The sequence below is a fragment of the Xenopus tropicalis genome, chromosome 1 (genome assembly GCF_000004195.4).
Source record: "Xenopus tropicalis strain Nigerian chromosome 1, UCB_Xtro_10.0, whole genome shotgun sequence".
Lineage (NCBI taxonomy): Eukaryota > Metazoa > Chordata > Amphibia > Anura > Pipidae > Xenopus > Xenopus tropicalis.
This window is the reverse complement of record NC_030677.2, coordinates 189,113,215-189,138,950: the sequence shown is the minus strand read 5'-3', so window position 1 is coordinate 189,138,950 and position 25,736 is coordinate 189,113,215. Positions and strand designations below refer to the sequence as shown.

At 39.3% G+C, this 25,736-nt stretch overlaps 1 protein-coding gene across 1 annotated transcript in view; it reads left to right on the top strand.

Moving 5' to 3' along the window:
- The window catches only part of zswim6 (zinc finger SWIM-type containing 6), a 72,364-nt gene extending 48,353 nt beyond the window's left edge, over window positions 1–24,011 (top strand). The window contains exons 4-14 of the mRNA XM_031894058.1: window positions 397–547; window positions 9,020–9,199; window positions 10,834–11,010; window positions 11,239–11,385; window positions 13,073–13,219; window positions 13,956–14,216; window positions 15,445–15,580; window positions 16,564–16,721; window positions 18,625–18,788; window positions 20,130–20,211; window positions 20,972–24,011. Coding sequence (XP_031749918.1) covers window positions 397–547; window positions 9,020–9,199; window positions 10,834–11,010; window positions 11,239–11,385; window positions 13,073–13,219; window positions 13,956–14,216; window positions 15,445–15,580; window positions 16,564–16,721; window positions 18,625–18,788; window positions 20,130–20,211; window positions 20,972–21,834 — 2,466 coding nt within the window. The 3' untranslated portion in view covers window positions 21,835–24,011. The remainder of the gene's footprint in view (window positions 1–396; window positions 548–9,019; window positions 9,200–10,833; window positions 11,011–11,238; window positions 11,386–13,072; window positions 13,220–13,955; window positions 14,217–15,444; window positions 15,581–16,563; window positions 16,722–18,624; window positions 18,789–20,129; window positions 20,212–20,971) is intronic.
- The last annotated feature ends 1,725 nt before the right edge of the window (window positions 24,012–25,736 follow it).

Genomic DNA, 25,736 nt, shown 5'->3' with positions numbered 1-25,736 from the left:
CTCATTTGCACTTACAGGTTTATGTCCGTTGTGTAGAGGGCAAGTGACAATGAGTCTGAGCTATCTCATACAGACTGCCTGACTTTAGAATGGTTTAGGTTCTACAAGTGAATTTTAGTACTTTTCCTTGGTAATGTTAAAATATTGATTATGTGCAAGAAAATGAATTTAAGAAAGCAATTAAATGTGTGTTGTGATATTTTGTAACCACAAGTTTTCTCTTAATCTCTAGGACCTGCCATGTTACATACATATTGTTTCTACAGTAGTCTCTCTGGTATTGGTCACAAGCATGCATGGGTCTAATCTTAGCACAAGTTCTGTTTTGTTTTTCTGCTGCTGTGGCGGAGTCTCATAAGCACAATGGACTCATGATCTGTTTGGTCATTTTGGCAGGTGAGGGAGATGTTGAAGATGAGGGACTCCAATGGAGCTCGCATGTTAACATTAATTACAGAGCAGTTTATGGCTGATCCTCGTCTTTCCCTTTGGAGGCAACAAGGCACTGCAATGACTGACAAGTATAGGCAGCTCTGGGATGAACTAGGTAATTGATTTTGTAAAAACTTATTTCATTTATATCCAACTGATTCAATGCTTGTAAACTGGGTTTGATTAAAGTGATGACAAACATCAAAGTCTTAGGTTGTCTGATATTCGTAAATCTCTTGGCGATTGACAGCTGGTTCTGTGCTTTTTTCAGCCTTTTCTATTTTAAATAATGTTTGTTCAGTCATTTTCCCCTCATGTGTTACATGCCACCTAAAGCATCCCTCCCAGTGACAGCTGATGTCTGTTTTAACATAGAAATACCATGTGTTGAGATGCAGCCCAGTGATATCCCATGTGAATTTAGATGGCAGGAGCCATCTTGCTTTTTTTGGTGGTCTGAAGTAGCTAATAGAGGGTGGTGTATGGCATAGGTGGTCCAAATGACACCACACCTACTAAATTGTTATTATTTGCTTGCAACATTATACTAACTATACTGCTTTAGAGAGGCTGGTTGTGGAAGCTTATCTTTCTGGCCACTGACATTTCTGATATATTTATCAGCAGAAACATTCAGTCCTACAATAATTACCTTGCTGGACCCTTGAGTGTAAAAAACACGTCAAAATAATTACTTGGAAATCTCTATGGGAGGCACCAAGACCTAAAACTATTGCACCTGGAAGTGTCTCAGATGTACCAGTGGTAACTCCTTATTTTTCTGATCTTAGTGGCTTGTCATTATGTCTAGGAAGTGCATCCCCAAAGGACAGATTATGTGTAGTCTAGTCCTAAGAGACAGCAGTGCAAACTGCAAAATTGGTCTGGTGACTGCTGTTCTTGTTTCACCCCCTGGGTGGGTGATCTCCAGTGCGTTATTTAGAAATAGCAGTCACAGCAATGTTCTCTCCAGCACTTTGAGGGGTAGCCACATGAATTGCTGATGGGAGTGGGAATATAGCAGGCTGGCCTAAGAATATTTTTAAATGTCTATGTAGGAGGGTAAAACTGCCTCCAGTGGTTGCAAAATGTTTCCTACCAGTATAAGGCAATTTTTAGGTCATGTAGATTGTTAGCCACAAACCAGTTTCATTTTCCGAAAAATTTTTTTTTTAATATAATCAAACTGTTTTTTAAAAAATATTTTTCAGCAAACTAAACTGGTTCCATTTGCTAGCTGTTTAGGGGGTCCAGTTAGCACATTTATGGTCCTTCAATAGATTTACCATTTTGTATCCCTGCATAGCTGGCAGTTACTTTTTAGCTATTCTTGCAGCTCAACACCTCCAACATTGTTGGAGGTGTGGGTGTAAGATTAGAATGTGTTGCAGGGCTTACAAGCAGACACGGTGTCCTTTATTGCAAAGAGCTATTTGAGGAGCAATCCCAGTTCTAGAGGCAGGCATCAACGGCCGGTACATCAATCCATTCAGCTAGCACAAATGGGAAGGTGTCCGCAGGCCTTATTTGAAGGCTAAATTTTCTCTTTAATCTGACAAAGAAATGCTGAAGACTGCTATGCTCAGCAAGATGCCTGACTGGACTGAATTTTGTTGGCAAATGGGAGCTGCAAATTAATTGGTGTGTTCTGCTCACTCCTGGCTGTGAAATGAAATTGGAAGCCCTTTGGCCACATGGAGAACATAGGACCTGAATACAAATGTCACACATCACCACTGGGTTTCACTGGCAGATAATGGCATTCTCACAAACACTGGGCCATTATGGATCATCTAAATATGGGGGTTATATTCAAACTAAAAGACCTATTTGCCGTTTGTCACAATTTATATGTCATCTTAGCAACGGATAAGCGACAAATTAAATGAAAAAAGTAGCCAGGTTTTTGTTTGAACCTGTAATGCAAAACAACCTTTCGTTGGTGCGCTCATGCCACGAATGAATCATTATACTTGTCAACCTTAAAACAAGCTGTAATTGGTGCAGCTACTGTTATCAAAGTAAGGCCATTCATTTGACAGTTTAATAAAGCTGAAATTGTTAAATTAAATCCCAGAAGTTTAATTTGATAGCAGCAGCCAGGTAAAAGAATCTGAGGCCAGTATTTGTATCTGGGCGAGCTGACAAGTCATAACAGCTTGTTAGCACATAGATTACTACTTGTAAATCCTCCTCTCCTTGTGTAGGGATGTTCTACAGAATGTGTTTTTCTGCTCTACTTCATGACTTTATGGGGTGCTATTACTTCATTTTTATAAAATATGAGTATAGTCTTGATTTTTCTGGTAGCTTCCCACATTTTTCTAATAGTATCACCCATTAGAATGTTTTATTTTATTGAGAAGCTGTTTTGTAATATATTTTAGCGATGGTATTAGACTGTAGGACAGGTTTTTATGCAGGTCATGATAGTCAGGAGTGACTAATAATTAGCCCATTTTAATATAAGGAATGCACCACCATATTCTTATAATATACAAGTTTGACCCTCTGACATCACTGATCACATATTATAACAAATGATTTCACTAAGCACTTTTAAAGGAGGACTAACCCCAAACTAAAAACAAATATTGGTAGAAATGCTGTATTTTATATGCTGAACCTACTGCACCAGGCTAAAACGATCAGATAAAATTGTGTAAAATATTTTTGGAAGAAGAGAAAAACAGAATATATTTGGAAAACATAAAAATTGAAGGGAATGCTTTTCCTTTTGGTCCTTTCACACGCAATTTTTTTCTTCAGTTTCTTTCACTCCCAACCCCCCACTTGTAAATAGAATGCAATGCTCAGAAGAGCACGGACTCCCCCTTGCCATCAGAAATCTATTGCATTAATCAGCCAGCCTGTGTGAAATGCATGGGGAGTGATTATACTATCATGCACAATACAATCAGCATGAAGCACTTGTCAAGACCAATACATCAACGTTTAATTCAGTAATAGAATGAATTGGAGCAAAATGAGACATTTTGTTCTTGCAAGAAACACAGCCCTTAGCATAGGTTCTTTGTGCACGGTGCATACAAGTCATTGTGGTTTCACCCATTATCTGCTGTGTGGCATGTTGTTGTTAGCCTTTTGCATCAATTTGCTTAACAAAACAACTGCATTTGGTCTGTGCATCCATAGGTCCCCTGGAATTGCTTAATCTGTCATACAGGGAAGTAATAAAAAAAACAACAGGAAGTCCACTTCCATTTGTAACAGTTCCGGCACCTACAGGAATTGTGTTGGATACAATCTAAAGATGTAGGCTAGAAATGTTGTAAATTATGTTTTGAGCTTCTGTACCAGCCCAAGGCAACAAGATGCCCCAGTAGCCCCCCATCTTCTTTTCTGCTGATTCCCTGCACATACTCTGTGCTGCTTTCACTTACCTGAGCTTAGGGACCCACTCACAATTCACTGCATATGTAGGATAAAAATGTCACAATATTAGGATCATTCGTAAATAACACAGATGATTACTGCATGGCAGCTCTGAAACCAGTGCTATTAGCATCAGACTTTAATCATCAGCCAGTTAGGATCAGCTTATATGACAGACAAACATCATTTTCTTTACTTGATAATTTCCGACGACCCCCAAGCTCAGCTTCTCACCAGCTGCTCAAAGTTCAATAAGTTAATTATATAAATTTGGCATGTCTAGCCATATTCATTTTTAGGGTTTAGTTCTCCTTTAAGATAATTTTGACTCTACAAGTTTGAGAACCTGATATCTATACAAGTAAATGTGGTCATGCACTTTGCCCAGCTAGGATCTAGTCGGTCTTATCTGACTGACAGACGGGTTGTGGCACCTTATGGACACAACAAGTACAACTATTTCTAAAGACTCATTGTACTACAATGATACAAGAGTCTTGCAACCCGTTGTTTAGGACAACATCAGTCCATTGATGCTGTTCTCTCCTAATGGATCATAAGCCATCATTATGATCCAATTCTTTGGTCTTGGGGTCACATAATTGGATCAAACGAAGGTGGCCAGATCGGGTAAACATCTCTTCCATTGGTCATACAAGCAGATATTTCATTGTATGTATGTATAGCTTTATGGCAGCTATGAAGGGTCTTAGAAGGAGAACAGAAAAAACCACAAGAAATAAAATGTTTAATCTCTTAAATGGTCAATATACAGACCAATTCTATTTCTTTATTTAAGGGCCAGTGGTTCACTGGAGTTGCAGGATTGTAACTTCCACATGAAACTAGAGCTCTAGTGAACCCTGGCCCAGTGCACAGTAGCACAAGGAACTAGAACCTTTTCCAAACAAAGTGAATAAAACCTTCATCAAACATACTAATAAATATGCAAAAGCCACTCACCGCTCTTAAACAATATTGCTCTTACTTTACAGAATGCTTATAGAAAATACAGGGTAATAATTATATATTTAATAAAGGAACCAACCATTTCAGAGTCTGGGGTTGGAAAGAAGAACACAGGCATTCATAACAATAGGATTACAATATTCTTTTAATATCCTACTTTTTGACCTGACTTTTGGCCGCATCCTGTTATCAGAAGGAACCAGTACAGTCGCTGGGTTTCATGTGGATCACTTAGTCCTGATAAATCTGTTTTCTTATCTGATACCTTTATTTCCTGATGAAAGCCCTCCAACTGCTATAAAGGAGATTTCTTTACAAATTTCCCACTGTGCTGGATGCTTTGAAATTCCTAACAGCCAACCCGCAGAAAAGAATACCTAACAAAGACTCTAGTGTCAAATGATTGTGTTCACACCACTGGCCCGAAAACTGCAGAAAGAAAAGGTGTATCGGTTGCTTCATGGTTTAATGGGCACAATGCTTTCTAATACACTGTAGGCAATATGTGATCCCTAAGGCTTTGAAGCACAGACGAGGCCAGTATCTGGAACTAGATATGCCCAAATCCAGAAATGCATCCAAACCCATATACAAATTGGGAAAATCTCAATAATAAAACCATAGCATGGGAAAGTTACATGGTCTAAAGTCATGTGATATTTTAGTGCTTGCATTCAATTTTGGCCAAATCCAAATCCAGCAACAAAAAAAAATACCCTTGTCCTCTTATCAGCATTTCTGAGCAGAGGTCTAACTGTCACAGCCACGTCTGCTTTAGACTGCCTGCTTTCCATGGAACTATGGGAAAGGCTGACAGGCCGATAGGGGCATTTTGATTGCTGTGTTTTCCACCTGATTACAGCAAAATGCTAATAGCTATGGCACACGGGGCTATTTGACAGCTTCTGTGCCCTTAGCATTTTGACTTGCAGCTGTCAGTGTCCTTCCCCTCCTGACACCGCTTCCCATTCAGCTGAATGGAGAGTTCAGTGACTATGGAAGATGCTGGCAGTGTCAGGAGGGAATTGCTCAGATGCTTGCGTAGGTATTCAAAGGGGACTTCGAAGTGTTTCTATGTATTCATGTTTCCGTCTGTCCATAAATGTGGGATATTCACTCATGAGAATGGCCAGGGTATTTAGATGATTCTACTATACCTTTTCTGGGTCCTTGCAATGAATGACAGCAGCAACCAGGATCAATGAGTGGCCAAGCTATGTGTGAGCTGGTTGGAGGCCTGAGGAGCAAATGAGCATAAACATATAGCATACATATTAGATATCCTATTTAACATGAGCTCAATGAATAGAGCTTGAGCTAAACATTTTTTTCCCATTTTAATTACAAAAAAAAATTAAATCTATATTCTGTTAAATTTGGAGCAGAGAACACAGAAATTGAAGCTAATCCATGAATAATCCTGCAAGGCAGATAATTTAAGATAACAATTTACATTATTGTAGATAAAAGAAAACCAGGGATGGCACATTATACTGTATATATAGAATATAAATGGCACATTATACTGTGTATATATAGAATATAAATGGCACATTATACTGTGTATATATAGAAAGTAAATGGCACAATATACTGTATATATAGAATATAAATGGCATAATATACTGTGTATGTATTTATGTATGTGTGTATGTATGTGTGTGTGTGTGTAAATGGCACAATATACTGTATATATAGAATGTAAATGCCACAATATAAAGCTGATCAGTAATTAATTCAGATTCACACTACATGGTAGAACATATCAGAATTTAATAATCAGCCCTGTAGCATCATCATCTATGACAGGCTAGTCTAATGTTATGCTTGATTATTTGCAGCAACCCCTATGCTTAGTTTACCAGCTGCCCAGAACACACTGAGCATGTACAGTGTCATTGACAGTCCTAACAGAATGCAAGCTGAATCCCTGGATCATTACATAGAAATGCTGAACCTTTTGGCTAACTAGATATGCCCCAAATCCAGAAATGCATCCAACCCCATATACAAATTATTAAAATCTGAACCTTTAGGCTAATTCACTAAGTTCAGTATATAAAATAAAGCATTTCTAGCAATATTTTTAAGGTTTAGTTCTCTGTTAAAACGATTTTATAGTGTTGACCCTGTATGGTGTATTGTACTTAATGGGCCGAGTTCAATAGAATTTCATTACAGGGCTACATAGGTGCTGCATCACTCATCACAGTTTATAGCAGGGGTTCAATGGATCTTTGGGGAATCTTTGCACAGGATTTTTTTTTTTTAATTGCAGATTTTACTGTTCTGTCTCATTGTGCAAATCTTCTCAAGTGTGCAAAAGGGAAAATGAGGGTGAAAAAAAAGAAATCTTTAATGAGCAAATGAAGTGTTGCTAAATAGCACTTTCAGACATCTTCACGCTGCTGTCAGAGTTCACGTTGGTGAAGAGACAGCTGATTAAAAAAAAAAAGAAAAAAATCATTCCATGTGAAAATTGGGTAGCGTCAAACCTTGATGTATTCAGCCGAACCCGTTATGCAGTGTCAGGGATGCAGATTGTGAACTGATGGTATGTGTGAAATGTCAGCGCAAATTAGATTTCACTCGGAGTTCTTCAAAGCAAAAAAAGAAACAAATTTCTCGGTTAACCTAATTACTGAAATACTGGCAATGAAAAGCAGTCTCATCCCATTAAAAGCAGTTAAAACCCTGATGAATGGTCACGATGTGACACGTGACTTGAACATCAGACTGGATAATCATATTTCTTTTGTTGGGTTCAGGTGTATCCGTATTCATTCATGTGCGCACAGCATTGCTGGCTTGTAGACTGGGCAGATGTTAGTTTGGAAGAGGAGCCGGCCTGGCTTGTATAATCCTTTGCCTGTACAAACACCCTTTTATTCTCTTGGTTTTCATGGGCTGTATATTTAATTACGTCTAGCGATGGCCAAACCCCTGCCCTTCAGCTGCACTGACAAACCCTGGGATTACTAGGGTTTATCTTCGATAAAGGTATTGAGCCATTGCACATTTACTATGCGAGTAGGAATGTAGAAAGTATGGCTCTTTATAGTAAATTGCAGGAAACTAGCCTGCATGTTGCTTCCCTGGATATAATAGCCCCTCTCATTAGCTTAAGTGCAATATTAACCTTCCGAGTAACTTGTTGTAGCCCCCAGAGAAGAAACATCAGATTCTCAGATGGCTGGCAGTTGCCCTTGATTGACTTGCCTTTTCTGACTTCTGCGTTTCATCCTTCGCCATAATAGACTTGAGGGATTAAAACCTTTCCAACCTTGCATTTAGACAGCATTGCGGCATAGCATGGAGACCCATTAAGGTTAAAACAACTGCCTACATGTTGGTTTTATGGCAAAAGCTGCATCATAGGCAAACCCCCTATGGAATCCTTGTTAAAGGCATGTACTAAAGGAAGTTGCTAAAAATATACTGGTCAAGAAGAGCGGGGAGATTTTTTTTTTTCCTACCCGTTCATTCTAATTCAATAATTCTGTGTTGAAATAGTGAATCAAGCATTTGTATTTGTAACTGTCTTTAAAATTATAGTCGTAATATTACAGCATGGCACCACTTATCCAAAGTTATCCATCATAGGGTCGGTGGGCTACCAGGCACATATTGCACAATATATAGTATGGTCTGCTCTAGAGGCAACCGGACTCCTGTTTTAAATACTTGGAGTCACTTTTTAACTTATTACCAGTGTGAATTCTTATCACAAATCCATTTTATACTGTGGTGACTGGACAGATTTTGGTTGGTGTTATTGTTGGCCATTGAAAACTAGGGTTGAACCATCAAATTCGGCCTTTTGACTAATAAAGGTTTGTCTGAACTTGGCATTCAAAGTCAATTTGTATCTCTCAGTATAGGACCAGACTAAGCTCCTAGTTATGTTTGCTTCACATCAGTATTCAGCTATTGCTTGTTTCCTTCAAGTAAGGGCTACAGTTAATATAAATGGGATAGAAGTGCTAATTGTGAACTGAACAGTGTCTAATACTTTTGCCTTGTATGGTAATTCTCACTTGCCGTAATAATAGATATTTGTGCCACATTGTACATCTGCAGGGTTGCATTTAAGTCAATGTTCTAGAAGCATTTCACTTCAGATGCTTTAGAAGTGTTAGCCATTGCTACAGTAGATTGATAACTTTCTTTTTCATCTTTAATATAATTATAGATTTAATTTGCCAATTTTCCTACCTATTAGGTGCTTTATGGATGTGTATAGTCCTGAATCCCCATTGCAAAGCAGAACAGAAGGCTATTTGGCTGAAACAGCTAAAAAAATGGAACAGTGTTGATGTCTGTCCTTGGGAAGATGGAAACCATGGCAATGAGCTGCCCAACTTAACCAACGCCTTGCCTCAGGGTGGAAATGCCAATCAGGGTAAGAAAAAAAGACCCCTGTCAAAGACTATGCCAAGAAATTGTTCTATGTACAGGCTTTTCAATGTTATGCATGACAGTAAATGTGTTGAATCAGTATTGGTTTAATGCAGGGATCCCCAACTAGTGGCTCAGGGGCAACATGTTGCTCCCCAACCCCTTGGATGTTGCTCCCAGTGGCCTCAAAGCAGGTGCTCATTTTTGAATTCCTGGTAAGGAGGCAAGTTTTAGTTGCATAAAAACCCAGTATAATGCCAAACAGAGCCTTCTGTAGGCTTCCAGTCCACACAGGGGCTATTATGTAGCCAATTATAGCTCTTATTGGCACCCCCAGGAACCTTTTTTATGCTTGTGTTGCTCCCCAACACTTTCCATTTGAATGTCACACGGGTATAAAAGATTGGGGATCCCTGGTTTAATGTACATGTAATTACTTCAATTAATCTGAGAGAATGACTTCAATTAATCTGAGAGATGTAAAGTACCAGTTGCTCTATAGGGGTCTGTACCAAAGGCATAAGCCATCCATTTCACCCTTCTTTTTAGATTATTCTATTACTATTTTTAAGACATTTTATTTTGTTGACTGTAATGTCAACTATTAAAATACTAAGTATTTGCACCTTTCCTTCCTTCCCTTTCCTATATTGTAACAGTAATTTTTCTCCATTGTTCTGAGCTTAAAGGAGAAGGAAAGGCAAAGTCACTTGGGGGTGCCAAAATGTTAGGCACCCCCAATTGACTTTAACCGCTTACCTTGTACCCCGGGCTGGTGCCCCTGTTAGGAGAAAACAGCACCAGCCCGGGGTACCTGTAGTGGAGCGCTTCCTCCTTCCGGCTTCCTTTTCCTAAGATGCCAGCGATTGGCGCATGCGCATTAGAGTGAAAAGCCGACTTCTCTGTTAAAGTTCCACTATTCCCTCTACTGCGCATGCGCGCGGAAACAGGAAGCGATCGCAGGTACCCCGGGCTGGTGCTGTTCTCTCCTAACAGGGGCACCAGCCGGGGTAAAAGGTAGGCGGTTAAAGTCAATTGGGGGTGCCTAACATTTTGCCACCCCCAAGTGACTTTGCCTTTCTTTCTCCTTTAAGACCCCCTGGTTCAAGGAGTACCTGATATAAAGAGGGCCTCCTTTGCAAGCATTTTTGCTATCTGATCATTGTGCAGGGTGAATTAATCTTATTACTATTAGATTAGTAGCTACAGTTTTGCAAGTGTATTGTGTTCCAAAAGGGGACTCCAAATATAATGGTTGGCAGCACCTTCCCTTTCATCGCACCCTCATCAACCTGAAAAGCTAGTCAGTCTTTGGTGCACCTATTTTTTCTGTGAATCAAATAATTTGATTGCACTATGCGATTAGGTACAAGCCGACTGGCTCTTATTTTTTTTTTTCCTTGAAAATCTAATTTTTGAGTTGCGCCGAAATCGCAGCTGCATGCAGGCTTAGTTTAATACAATTTTCACAAGGCTGAAATCTATTCAGTTGAATGAGGTGACAATCTGTAGAGTTAAGGGAGGCCTAGCTAGCTGATTTATTCTTTGCACAAGCATTTGCAGCAATCTTCCATACTGTGAGCAGTGTTACTCTTTATCGAAGCGGCAAAACATATGCAATTTCCTGCTGTCCCACAGATTCATCACATCGGCCTCATCGGACAGTGTTCACACGAGCAATAGAGGCGTGTGATCTCCACTGGCAAGATAGCCACTTACAGCACATTATTAGCAGCGACCTTTACACCAACTACTGTTACCATGACGACACTGAAAACTCCCTCTTCGATTCTCGTGGGTGGCCCCTCTGGCATGGTATGTTGTACAGCAATATATAGAAGTGCCTGAGACTTGCTGGCTTTGTTCATATTTCTTTGGTGTTGGGAAGGGCTGTGGGTAGATGAAATACTTGACGATAAGAGCTAATTTTGTTCTCCTTCTAAGCTATCTATTTAGGGAAAAATAAACTGGAAAGGTCAAAAATACAGAGACGAGTTAACACACAATTGGTTTTTGTTTTCTTCCTTTCCCCATATCCTTTAGAACATGTTCCAACAGCGTGTGCCAGGGTAGATGCATTGCGATCGCATGGCTACCCACGGGAAGCCCTCCGACTAGCAATAGCCATTGTCAACACGCTAAGAAGGCAGCAGCAAAAACGCATGGAAATTTTTAGGTTGCAGAAGAAAGGTAAGCAATGAACAAGACATTAAATTTAGAGCTTGTAAATGGAACTATCCTTGTATATAAAAAGTTGTTGTAATGCGAAAAGCACTTTGTTTGCATTTCCTGCTTGTCATGGATCTGCTTTTTACTTTCAATTTTTTGTAAAACGCAGTGTACAGGTGTATTTTTCTGGGATCTGGGAGTTTTCTTGGTAGGGGGTCTTTCTATAATTTGGATCACCATTCATTTAATCTACTTTAAATAATATATAAAGGTTAGAAAGAAAGATACTTAAATCTATATGGGGGGCATTTGCTTTAAATTGAATCTGTGGAGGAGTCCTTCCCATATTTCATAGCTTTCCTTATATTATGTTTTATCCCATTAAAGTATGGAAAAGCCTTAATATAATACAAATGCCATTGCAGGCCCCCTGTTACCGGCATCTTATATGGTATCATGCTAAATGCTGTTTAGAAATTCTTATTGGAGAGGTAATATGATCATGGGAGAAGTTTGCTTCTATTCATTGGTGAAATATGCCTGGAATGGAAAACCTTCCACCTCTACTGAGCTAACCTCAATGACCAGAACATGATTAAGCAAGCTTAATAAACATGCGGCCCTGCTGCCACGTAGGTCCTAGCAGCTAGAAGGCTACTCGTGATATTTCCTGTTAGTTCTTAGTCATCTTTTTACCTGTAAGTAAGGTTTTATTTTGTAACATTGCTTTAAAATCTTCACTTATGTTTCGTAGTATTGAAATTATGCATGGCTCCTCCGTTAGCAGCTGGCAGAAGCCATTTTCCCTTTGATATTATAAAGCTGTACTGCCCAAATATTTTCCATTAGTGCAAATTATTTACTATACTACATGTGGAGGTCCAGCTGAAGGCTTATGGCTCGATGCAAGAGATTTTCATGGGCCCCAAACTGCTGAAGTGCTCTACTAATGTTTTTGGATAACATTATTTTCTTATCTGGCCCCCAAATGTACTACATTAAATAACTTGAAGGCCAGATGAGAAAATTTAATCCAAAAACATCTCTTGGATAAAGCCATAGCCCTTCAGCTCAACTGTAACAATAAACCAGAAGCCTCAAAGAACAATAGTTTATGGCTGCCTGGGTCAGTGCCCCCCATTTAAAAACTGGAAAGAGGCAGAAAATTAAGGCAAATAATTAAACTATAAAAAAAAAAAAAAGACGGCTAATTAAAAAGTTAACTAATACTCTATAACATACTAATAGTTAACTGGCCCCTTTTGCTACCATAATATTAGTAGGATTGAGCAGTTTAGGGCTCTGCACACGCGGCGGCGCGATCTCGGCAAATCGCTGAGGTTGCCTCGCGAGGCTTTTTTGGCGATTTGCCGAAATCGCGCCGCCGCGTGTGCCATCCCACCGGCGACTTACATTTTTGCCGGTGGGATGGCAGGTGATGGCAACTCGGGGAGATTAGTCGCCCGCGAACAGCAAGTTTTGTTGCAGGCGACTAATCTCCCCGTGTGCCAGAGCCCTTATGAGCTAGTGATAAATTAAGTGATAACTTAGTGATAAAGTGAAGTAGTTTGAAATTCAATTAGCCTCAAATATTTAGCATGTAGGTTTTTTTCCTCTAATCCTCTCCAATAGTGTATTCTCTGACCTTTCCATTAGGTCTACAACTTATATCCTCTAACGTTCTAATGCGCTTTCTTTTTCCATGCAGAGCTGGTTCACAAAGGGATAACATCAATAACAAATCTTGAAGGCTGGGTTGGCCATCCGTTGGACCCCATTGGTACTCTGTTCAGTAGCCTTATGGAAGCCTGTAGAGTGGATGATGAGGGTTTCCATGGGTTCTCAGATTTTGCAGGTAATCTCTTGTTTCACCTGAATAGCGTATATTCTGTTAATTGGCCGTATTTTTGTTACACCATTTTTCTGATCGCACTAGTCCCCTTCAGCTTTTTCAGCTCAAATTCAATGGTGGGATTTCTGTTTGTCAGCTGTGAGTTTCTTTGCTCAGCACACAGCGTACTTCATGCAATGATTTCAATAAATATCTGGATACCCACTGTTTGTAATGAATGATTGATAGTGTTTCTGCCGCAGCCTTTATTAAGTTCTAAGTAGGTATTATTGAGGTTTGTCAGGAGGCATTGTGCAGGGCTTTTATTCTCCAGCCTTCTGTTTCCACCAGGAAATTAAATTCTTTATTTTGATTTCTTTGTGATGCTTGAAAATTTCTTCAAGACCAAATTGCAAAAATGTAAATCAGATTTTTTTTTTTCCCCTTTTAAGTCTGCTGTGTGTGTAGGGAATAGGATAATGGAGGCTAATATAAAGAAATGAGCATGTATATAGGTGTGCAGACATAGGGAGATGTGATATGGAGCAAATCAAAAGTAAAGGCAACATTAATCAGAGTAAATGTTTAAGTGAGGAAGAGAGTCCCTCTGCCCTATGGAGCTTACAATCTATATTCAGTTTTAGAAAAACTGTCCTATTTTACTGCAGTTCTTCTTCTATTTAATTGCATGTACGTTCTAATTTCACTGCATCAGAAGTTATTTTTGCTTGCTTCATTAAATGCTTTTTGCTCTTCGCAGATGGCTTTGGGCACTGCAAATCTCTAGAATACCAGCACCTGTCCCCCCACAAGTTCTTAGAAGAAGGGGAATCTTATTTAACGCTGGCCGTGGAGGTAGCGCTGATCGGCCTGGGGCAGCAGCGAATAATGCCAGATGGCTTGTATGCGCAAGAGAAGGTTTGTCGGAATGAGGAACAGCTTATTTCTAAGCTGCAAGAAATTGAATTGGATGATACTCTAGTGAAAATATTCCGAAAGCAAGCAGTCTTCCTATTAGAAGGTGAGGCCAACGCGTGAATATTTTTTTTTTTCTATTGCGAAAGGTTTGGTGTTTTTTTTCATGCAATTTAAAATAAAAGATCGCATCAAGAGGATGTGTGCTTTATATATCACTTATGTATATCAAGTGAGACCCAGCGGTGGCGATAGCAGCAAAAGCTCCATCTATTTACAGTCACTGGGGTTGCTGTTGATCACTATGGAGAGTCCCTTATTCTAAGGAGTTAATATGAAAGCCTCCCTCCTGTGTAAATGTAGAGAATGAAAATAAGATTTGTTCCTTGTTCCCTTGAAAATTATTTGAAGTCTATTTATGGAAATGATACAATCCTTGTGTAACGCTTTTTTTTTAATTGTGAATGGATAGAGGCCTATAAATCCCACACACATGCACTCGGTGGCAAATCCCTCGGCAGTCGGGGCAGTTACTATGCATAGTAAACATGCTTGCCCATTTGGATATACCAAAATATATGTTTTTGAAAAAATACTGGAAATCTTAAGCCTATATCATTTTTTTTATTTTTAGATTTTCTTTTACTGCACCATAAGCTCAGAATAAAGTAAGCACAGTCCCAGCATTGACCCTGACACTTGCGAAGCCTTAATGGGCACAATACAGTACAGCTCTATGCTTCCTGTACTTCAGCAGCTCCCACTCCAGCCTATACAAGAAAGCTTTGTGTTTTCCATGCCTTGGTCTCTGCCTTTCTCAGCAACTGAGCTCCGCTTGGTATAAACAAAGCTCTTGTAGCTCTTCACATGCTCCATACAATGCGTGTTTGTGTGTGTGTATACCTTCTTCCACCAGCGGCTACACAATGGGGGCGGCACACTGAGCAGAACTCTCCAGTAAGAAACCTCTCCACTTCCTTTGTTCCATTTGGCTGCTGTGCAGAGTTTCCAGGCACTTGGCTAACAAGGCTCAGGTACATTGGAGTTGAAGAGGTTTAGTACCGGGTATTTGTCTCCTGCAACTTAATGTTGGGCATAAGGCCATAAACAGTATGCATAAAATGTGTTTGTACGATTATTCTGTACTATTTTGTCTGATCTGTGTAATGTTATGGTGATGCGCACCTACTGCTATACGCGTAGCATTGCCTGCCACCTTAGAAATTGTGGGCCAGGGCAGCGATATACAGATCATTCCTTTTCTGCAGTGCTGTTCTGTTTATACAATGAGTGAGCATACAAAAACGAACTGACGTGCCTGATTTTTTGTGCAGCTGGCCCATACAGTGGACTGGGCGAAATCATTCATCGAGAGAGTATTCCAATGCACACATTTGCCAAGTATCTCTTCACATCCCTCCTACCTCACGATGCTGAATTGGCATACAAAATTGCACTGAGAGCGATGAGGTATGTGTTTGTATCTATAGTTTGTATCTAATTTTTTTTTTTTTTTTTTTTTTTTAAAACATGTTTTAAAAGGTGTGATTTATTGGACAGAAGCAAGCTTTTTATTCTCACCTTTCATTATTCTTTTCTATTTCATCTCCTTTTAAGTCAGTTTTAGAAATGTAAAATTTATTTTTTGTATAAGTTCTACAGAATTTTCATAAGTAGTCTGTATCACTCACTGCCCAGTCCCTTTTCCTACGTAAATGGAGCCCTTCAGTCTGACAGATGCATTGATAGTTTGTTCCGTCTTTATTTTCACTCACCATTTTTATTATGGTACCTTTGTTTCTGCTATGGACCCTTGCTGAGTGTTGATGGGTGAAACTGATATTTTGATCTGAAGGCCCCCCCCCGACAGCCTGCATCCTGTCACTGTTATTCGATCATTCAGCCCGAAGGCTGAAAAATCTGATCAATTCGATATCACCCACCTCTAGCTGTGCGTAATCAGGGATAGGTTGAGCAGCCGTTCAACATCTCATTCACCTCGTGCCATGTTGAAGTGATGGATTCTGGGACTTGATGTCCCTTTGCATTCCAGAGAATCGTTGCACTGCCCACAAAGGAAAGAAAAAGGGGCTTCAGTCCCATAATCCAGCAGTTCAATAAGACAAAGACTCAAAACCAGTTAAACTAACCAGAGTAATGCTTAATTTAGCATCACTGCTCCTTTAAACAATCAGAACAATCAGAAACTTGTAATAGTCTATTGTGTTTAGTTATTGGCAAGCCTTCAGATTCCTTGGCCCCTCTGGTACTGTAGGAGTGAGAATAGGAACACTGGGGCCTGATAACTGAGTGAAACTTGAATAACAGGCAGCGAGCTGAGCACAATAAACTGCTAAGCTTTCTGGACAGTCGCTCTTCAGTTTATTGAAATTGGCCAATGGACCAATGAATAGGTTTATTGTTTCTAACAAATGTCTTCCTCTTCTATACAGGTTGCCAGTGTTGGAATCCACAGCTCCCACTGGAGACATGTCCCGCCCACACCACATTGCCTCAGTCGTTCCTAACCGTTATCCCCGCTGGTTCACCCTGAGTCATATTGAGTCACAACAGTGTGAACTGGCTTCTACTATGCTGACTGCAGCCAAAGGTACTCCCTTTTTCTCAAGTTCTACTTTAACATTGTGCTGATTTTGGCCTGTTTTATATGAATAAGGCACCTTGCTATCCAGTGCATACCCATTCTTCACCAAAGCTTGACTGGTTTTGGGTAGGCTATAATAGTGGCCCATAATGTGACCAGTTTTTATATCTTACACTGAAATGCATACATTTTTGCTGTGTTCCCTAGTAATACATTGGTACCTGTATGTGTTCTGCTTGTATCAAATTAGATGTGAGCAAAATAATATAGTTATAAAGGCTGTTTTGGGGCAATGTGTTGTAACCAGTGGAGTTCAGTTGTCAGATTGTGTTGATGTATGTTTATTAAATGACACATTTTATGTACATCTTAATATTGTTTCTATATGCCACCATTTTCATAGTAATCACATCCCTATTTGTCCCTTTGTTATAATAAGCTGGTGTGACCACAGATATTAGCAGGTTAATGTTACACATGCCAACCGTCTAAGGTTGTCGGATAATTATCTCTGAGAGCGTTATGATACGCATGTATGTCTGTATGTATTGTATGTATATGTATGTTGTCATAGCACTGAGCGGACTATTTAAGCCCCTCATCTAGACTGGAATTTCTATTGAATATGGGGGGCTGCCTGTTTGACCTCCTCATGGCCGAACATTTTTAATGTGCATAATGTTGAACAGCCAAATATATAGAACCTGAATGGTTATTTCAAGTTCCACTAATGATATTGCTAGAAATGCTATACATAATTCATAGCACTTCTGTATTAGAATGAAAGTGTTGGAGCCCAGTGATTCCTGGATTATAAATTAACTCTGGTTTGTTACTGACTGACCTCATAAAATGCTGCATTTTGTTTTATTTATCTACCTTACTGTTCTGCCTCCCCCACCCTGAGGTTTTTTGTTTTTTTTTAAACATTTTATTGAAGTTTTGCAATAAACATGTAGGATGAATAATGACAAATTATTTTAATATAGGTTGTACAACAATAGTCACATTCGACAGTTTGTCCTTCAAAAAGATAAGAAATGAAGAAAATAGAATGCTTACAGAGAAACAAAATAAGTAATTTAAATAGAGAAAAACAAAACAAAAACAAATTAACTAACTTTACCCAGTGGATAAACTATAAAAAGAAAAGAAAAGTTTCCTAGAGAGCAAAATCAAGGATAATTTTGCTTATATGTTCGTGAATTATTGAAATCTATATATGCAGCATTTTATAAATCTGATCCTTATTACTTATATCTATAGCATTAAAGAAAAAAATGACCATGTATTTTTAAAAGGAATCCTGGATTTAGGTTCACTTGTTTTTGCTTTGATGGCCTCTTGCCAGATAAGCTGATTAAGATAAGAAATAATTTCTGTTATAGGAGGGGTTTTACCCTGAGGTGTAAATGGGTTTCAGGGGTCTGTGCAAGTGACGTAGTCCAAAAACAGCACAAGGTCTAAAATTAAAGCAGCTAGAGAGTCTATTAGAATAGCACTAGCTACAGCATGCTATATGTTCATGTAAGCCTTAATGTTACTTATGGAATACATTTAGCAATATGCTTTTCCTTGTCTTTGGCCTGACAGGGGGCCTCTCCTATTTTAATGCGGGAGGAAGGGAGTTTCACTTTCCAGATCAACTCTTCCGACTGCAGCAAACTCTTCTGCTATTTCTGGCTCCCTGTGGTTTATTCCTTTAATAATCAGACTTGCACGACAGCATTTTATTATCTGGTTAAGCTTGTGCTTTAATGTTTTTTTTTTTTCTCCTGGTTTCCAGCTCCTTACCAGCCTTATGGTTCTCTAACTGAATTTCCCTGTCAGAGTCTGTGTGTGTGTGCAGAATCAGTAATGCCTTGGAAAGGAGGCTGCGCTTTAACTCTTTCTTCTCTTCCTTTTCCAGGTGATGTAAGAAGGCTGGAAACAGTGTTAGAATCTATCCAGAAGAATATTCACTCCTCTTCACACATATTTAAGCTTGCACAAGATGCATTTAAAATAGCGACCTTAATGGATAGCTTACCTGATATAACGCTCCTTAAAGTCTCTCTGGAACTTGGCCTCCAGGTTAGTATATGTAGGCTTACTATTTGGGATTCTTTCAGGGTTATGACTTTTGGTTCTAACTTATAGATTGAGAAACACCAGTGTTTCCACCACGCTGAACTGGCACATTTCTCTCACACACATACAGTTTGCTTTGCTACGTGGCTGACATAGCCTGCCAACCAGTTGTACCCTGCTTTCTTCTTTTTCTGCTCCCTTTATGTGTGAATCTGTGGTGCTCAATGAGACTGTGCAGCTCCTTCTGCTCTTCTTAAAGGAGTGGTTCTCCTTTACATTAACTTTTAGTATCTAATAGAATGTCCTGTTTCAACAACCTTTTCATTATTTGCATTCTTCTGCCTTTTTCCAGATTTAAAGGGTGGGCACTGACCCCAGACTATTTGTCTCTGGGTCCACAATATTAGTTTTTTTTTATTGGTTTTCATCCTATTTAGACCCTTTCCTATTCACATTCCAGTCTCTCATTCAAACCACTGCTTGATAGCTTTCTGAAATTCCACAATGGAGACTTGCTGAACAAAAAGCTACATACCTCAATAACACAATAAATAACAATAAAAAAAAAAAACTGTAGCAAATTGTCTCTGTGTAACAATGTCTACATCAAACTTAGTTATTTAAAGGTTAACTTCCCCTTTCACCGTCTTACTCCAAACCCAGCCAAGTTACTGCCAGGAGTGCATATACCAGCACCCTTACCTAGGCAAGACCTGTTGCAGCTGGCTTGTCATGTGATTAGAGTGTGTTATGGACACAAGGAAATTGGGTGACCCTTTAGCTTTGTAAATTATTGACCAGTTCACATGGTTTTTTTAATGGAAAGTGGCAGCTCTGTGGGCAGGGGAGGTTCATGTTTAGTGGCAGTTTGGTAGGACCGTATAGCGCTGGATAGCAGTGGCTAGGAATGAATCATAAATCAAGAGCATGAGAGAGATTTTTTTTTTTACATTTGTATTATTGCAGAACAATGTATCCAAAACTAAATTAACAAAAGAGAACAAACATTTGTACTTCAGCCTAAAGTGCAAGTCCTGTGTATTCTGATGTTCACTTGTTTACACAGTGCTGTACATTTATACTGTACAGTTATAGTGCAGATGGGAACAAATACTGCAATAAATAGAAATGTAATGGCTTATATTGACCCATGTCCTACCCCATAGAACATACAGTCTGAAAGAGATGTAATTCTACTCCGACTAGTAAGGCCTCTCTGTTGGACTGAAAATAGGGCTGAATTGGGGCAACAAGAATGATAATGCTCTGTAGTAGGAGCTCACTGACTGCAACATCTGCTAATAATGTCAGACTGCATTTAATATACTCTCTCTGCTCATTCAGGTAATGCGAATGACGTTATCAACTTTAAATTGGCGCCGTCGTGAAATGGTCAGGTGGTTGGTAACATGCGCAACGGAAGTAGGTATGTACTAAATAGCTCAGTTTCCTCTGCGATTTACTTGTGTATACAAGATTAGTGTTCAGGCCTTCACTGTGTAATTAGCCCTTTTTGTACCTTATTAGAGAATATTTGAATGAATGTTTCTTTATAGAGGCCAAAGGTTTCTTATCGAGAATAAATGTTTTTTAAATGAAAGTTTCTATGCAGCTGCTAAAGAGATACTGACACCAAAAATTAAACCTTATTTTTTAGATCTATTATAACATTGTTTTTTCAAGATATTTACAATTTTGCCATTAAAGTATTTGCCCAATGCTTTTACATTCCGTATCTGATCCCCCCCCATGTTCCTCTATGAGGGGGCGGCCAATTTTCTGCAGCAGGACTCATTGTATCGGTGTCAGTATCACTTTGTATCGGTGTCAGTATCACTGTGCAGTTTAACGTCCCCACCCTCAGTCTTTCATTGATTTCCCCTTATGAACCCTGCAGAGGGCAGTGCGTAACTTTACTCTGTGTAATATTAGCTTTAGCACTTACTGGATACCCCCTTTCCAAGTTTGGTTTTGTGCTATATAAATCAGCATAGGAGTTCCCCTGTACTAAACCGAGTGAGAAAGTAAATACGAGGGTATAGTGACCTTTCAAAAAGAAACTTGTTTGCATGCATTGCTTGGCACGAGTGGCTGCACATCTGCGTTGGATTGCAAGCCTGAGCGCAGCTGTTATGTTATGGGACATATAGAACTGACATCATTTGTGTCCATTTGTCCTTTCCTAGGGGTGTATGCTCTGGACAGCATCATGCAGAGTTGGTTCACTCTCTTCACTCCAACGGAAGCCACTAGTATTGTTGCTACGACAGTGATGTCCAACAGCACCATTGTCCGCTTGCATCTGGACTGCCATCAGCAAGAGAAACTGGCAGGCAGTGCTAGGACGCTTGCACTCCAGTGTGCTATGAAGGACCCTCAGAACTGTGCCCTGTCAGCACTTACTTTATGTGAAAAGGATCACATAGCTTTCGAGACTGCTTACCAAATTGTCCTGGATGCTGCTACAACTGGCATGAGCTACACACAGCTTTTTACAATAGCGCGGTACATGGAGCACCGCGGTTACCCCATGCGGGCGTACAAACTGGCAACTTTGGCCATGACTCACCTTAACTTGAGTTACAACCAGGATACACACCCTGCCATTAATGACGTTTTGTGGGCATGTGCGCTCAGCCACTCCCTTGGGAAAAATGAGCTAGCAGCAATTATACCTCTGGTGGTCACAAGTGTCAAATGCGCCACAGTACTTTCGGACATTTTGCGCCGGTGCACTTTGACCACCCCTGGGATGGTGGGACTTCATGGACGAAGGAACTCTGGCAAGCTTATGTCACTGGACAAATCCCCTTTGAGACAGCTTTTGGATGCCACAATTGGGGCCTACATAAACACGACGCATTCGCGACTCACGCACATCAGCCCTCGTCACTACAGCGAATTCATAGAGTTTCTAAGCAAGGCCCGAGAGACCTTCCTAATGGCTCACGACGGACTCATTCAGTTTACACAATTTATTGACAACTTAAAACAAATCTACAAAGGCAAAAAGAAACTGATGATGTTAGTGCGCGAGCGGTTCGGTTGATGACGACTGCGTGTGAATTGGGGGGGGCGGGGAGGGGGAGGGACAGTTTGTTTTTACTTGAGCCTGCCTTTGTATCCTTTTTAACTTAAGAAGAAAAAAAAATGTCAAAACAGTACAAAAAAAATGAAAACAGAGCCACACCGGTATTATGTGTATAGTTCTCCTGAGTTTGCAGATGAAAGTGTCATGTCGTGAAAGCTTGTGTATTTTTCTTTTTTGTTTTCCACTTATCTGTGTGTATGAGAGAGGTTTTCAATTTCAGGGCAGAGAGCGGGTGTTTGCCCTGGGGGGGCACCATTAAGGGGTAAAAAGTGCTAAAGGCATAGCTGTCTTATGTCTATGGGCAGCCTGTGAGACGTCCGCTCTTGAACGACAACTCCTAGTGCTGGGAATTGTATCGCAACAGCTGGAGGCTCACAGGTAGGATGTACCTATACCTGCCTTGTCACTTTCCTTTTTACCCCTCAGTGGGGTGTCAGCCCTTCAACATCACCCAGGGCCTCCCCTCTCTTCTTACTCCGGCCCTGCTAAGTTTGGTTTACACTGAGTATATGTTGTCAAGTGGCAGAAGCCCACATAGCTCTACCGTTCCTCTTGTATTCGTTCATAGCCTCAAAAATACAATGGCTTTAAAATATTTACAAAAAAAAAAAAAAATCCTTTGGGAAGAAAAACCAAACTCCATAAAAAAAAAAATTAAAAAAAAAAACCACAAAAAGCAAAACTGCTCCATCCTGTGACAAGTACCTCGAATGGATCCAGCTTTACTCCTCTGTTTCTCATCCTAACATTTCAACGTATTTAAACCCGGCAGAACCCCCGCCAGTAGTAACAAGGCTTCTATGTGGCTTTGCAGTGCTGTTCACCCAGAAGCATGGCACACCTCGCTTGTGCATGTGGAAACTTAGCGACTGTCAACATACATTCTCAGGGATTATCAAGGAAAAAAAGAAAAAAAAAAAAAAAGAATGAGAGCATTTATTGTACTGTATATATATATTATAGTATATGTCTGAATATTGAAAACAAAGTATAACGTTAATTTATAAGAAAAAAAAATATTCTATGTAATGCAAAATACTTGAAGCTGCAGTAGCTTGGTTTCAAATCATAAAACCGAAAAAAATCCAATCACAAAAGGAAAACATATCGAACAGTGAGACATGCGCTTTGCTTGGATATCGGCTCAGGTGGTGAGCTTAAGTGCTGGGCATCTATGCAGAGCCACCTAACTAGACTGCATGCCGCCAGCTGCGAGCGTCCGTTGGTTTTATTTCTTTCCCTACTAACCCCCTCCCGGATTTAGGAATCTTTTATTTTTATTTTACGCAAATGCGCACGGTTTAAAGGACATTCGTACGTAGATAGAGCAGCAAGCCTTAGCATTCAAAATCCGCCACAGTAGGGGTTTTATCTCCCAGAATACATCATGAAACATCAACTGCAACAATAAACAAAAAAACAGCATCCGAACCAATTGAATTCATGAAATCCGCCTTGGCAGTGAGCTAACAATAAGCTAACCTTTGTGCACAATTAACATATATTATATATATATATATATTTCTGCATAGGTATTTTGACTTTGTGCAGGGCAGAAAGTTGTGTAGGGATGACTGTTCCACTCCTTTTCCTTTTATTTCTTCCTGTAGGTTTAATCAAAACACACAAAAAAAGATAAAATAAACAGCCTTCTATCTTGCCTTGTCTTAATGCTTTAAAATAACCAAACTGGAGATCTAACTACCAAACTGTTCATTCTAGAATGGAAAAAATACCAATTTCTTGGTAACTATTGTGTCTCTTAATTTTTAGCTGAATGGTTCTGTATCCTTGTACTTTTTCAAAGCCCTTTATGTTTTGGTGCAAAACTTGTCTAGTGTCTCCTGTCCCCCCCTCTTCCTTCCTTTCATTAGAGAACATGCTCTAGGTATGTTTGTAAGTATTTTTGTTTAGAGAAAGAAACTATCATGCTCTTCATTTTATTTATTATACTAGGTAAAAAGGTTGTACTTCATCACCCCCATGTAAACATGCTCATGAAGTTGAAAGTAATTAAGATTTGATACACTGATATCAATTTATTTATGTAACTAAATCACTGTTTTATAAACTTGTTAATGATCAACAATTTTTTTTTGTTTTGTTTTGATTAAAATTAGTTTTTTGAAAGCTGATTTGTGCTTCATTCGTTTCCTGCAATGACGTAGGTGACATTGTTTGTACCACTGGGGCAGATGGAACTGGGGGGAGATTGTATAACTCTTACAGATGGTTTTAGATCTGTTGCATAAAGTCAAAAGGTTTTGTTTTAGATTGTTTGTGGGGGTCAAAAAAAAAATTCTACCTGGATTAATGTAAATCATGGGTGATAAAACCACAACAGAGCTTTAGGAAACTAAGCCATGTGTATGTTTTATCTGACAGCACAGCCAATGAAATATACTGGGGGTCATTTATACAGACTGGGAGTAACCTATAGCAACCAGTCAGTGATTAGCCTTTTTCATTCAGCTGAGTAAAAAGCAAATACAGGTATAGGACCCATTATCCAGAATGCTCGGGACCAAGGGTATTCCGGATAAGGGGTCTTTCCGTAATTTGGATCTCCATACCTTAAGTCTACTAAAAAAATCAATAAAACAATTAAACCCATTAGGATTGTTTTGCATCCAATAAGGATTATTTATATCTTAGTTGGGATCAATTACAAGGTACTGTTTTATTATTACAGAGAAAAGGGAATCATTTAACCATGAAATAAACCCAATAGGGCTGTTCTGCCCCCAATAAGGGGTAATTATATCTTAGTTGGGATCAAGTACAGGTACTGTTTTATTATTACAGAGAAAAGGGAATCATTTAACCATTAAATAAACCCAATAGGGCTGTTCTGCCCCCAATAAGGATTAATTATATCTTAGTTGGGATCAAGTACAGGTACTGTTTTATTATTACAGAGAAAAGGGAATCATTTAACCATTAAATAAACCCAATAGGGCTGTTCTGCCCCCAATAAGGGGTAATTATATCTTAGTTGGGATCAAGTACAGGTACTGTTTTATTATTACAGAGAAAAGGGAATCATTTAACCATTAAATAAACCCAATAGGGCTGTTCTGCCCCCAATAAGGGGTAATTATATCTTAGTTGGGATCAAGTACAGGTACTGTTTTATTATTACAGAGAAAAGGGAATCATTTAACCATTAAATAAACCCAATAGGGCTGTTCTGCCCCCAATAAGGGGTAATTATATCTTAGCTGGGATCAATTACAAGGTACTGTTTTATTACAGAGAAAAAGGAAATCAGTTTTAAAAATCTGAATTATTTGATTAAAATGGAGTCTATGGGAGACAGACTTTCCGTAATTCGGAGCTTTCTGGATAATGGGTTTCCGGATAAGGGGTCCCATACCTGTACCTGATTGGTTGCCATGGGTTACTGGTGAGGTGCAAATTTGCCCAGTCTGTATAAATTAACCCAGATAAAATTGTGCATGGCATATCTTTCCAAAGTTTTGTTAACTTTTTATCACCCGTGATTTACATTCTGGTAGGAAAAAAAAAAAGTAAAAGTGCAGCAACCAAATGTCCTTCCTGTCGTCAAAGGGGTAGTTTACCTTTAGATTAACTTCTAGAATAATGTAGAGAGTCCTATCCTTAGACAATTGGCAATTAGTCTTTATTTTTTATTAATAATAAATATTTTTCTGTTGGCAGGTTGCTAGGGTTCTGTTTAACCTGGCAATTAGGCAGTGGTTTGAAAGAGAGACGGGAAGATGAATAGGAAAGGGACTTGATAGAAAGATAATAAACAGTAACGATGACTATAAAGTTGTAGCCTTGAAGAGCAATAGTTTTTTGGCTGCTGGGGTTGGAGGAAGGCAAATAGTAAAAAA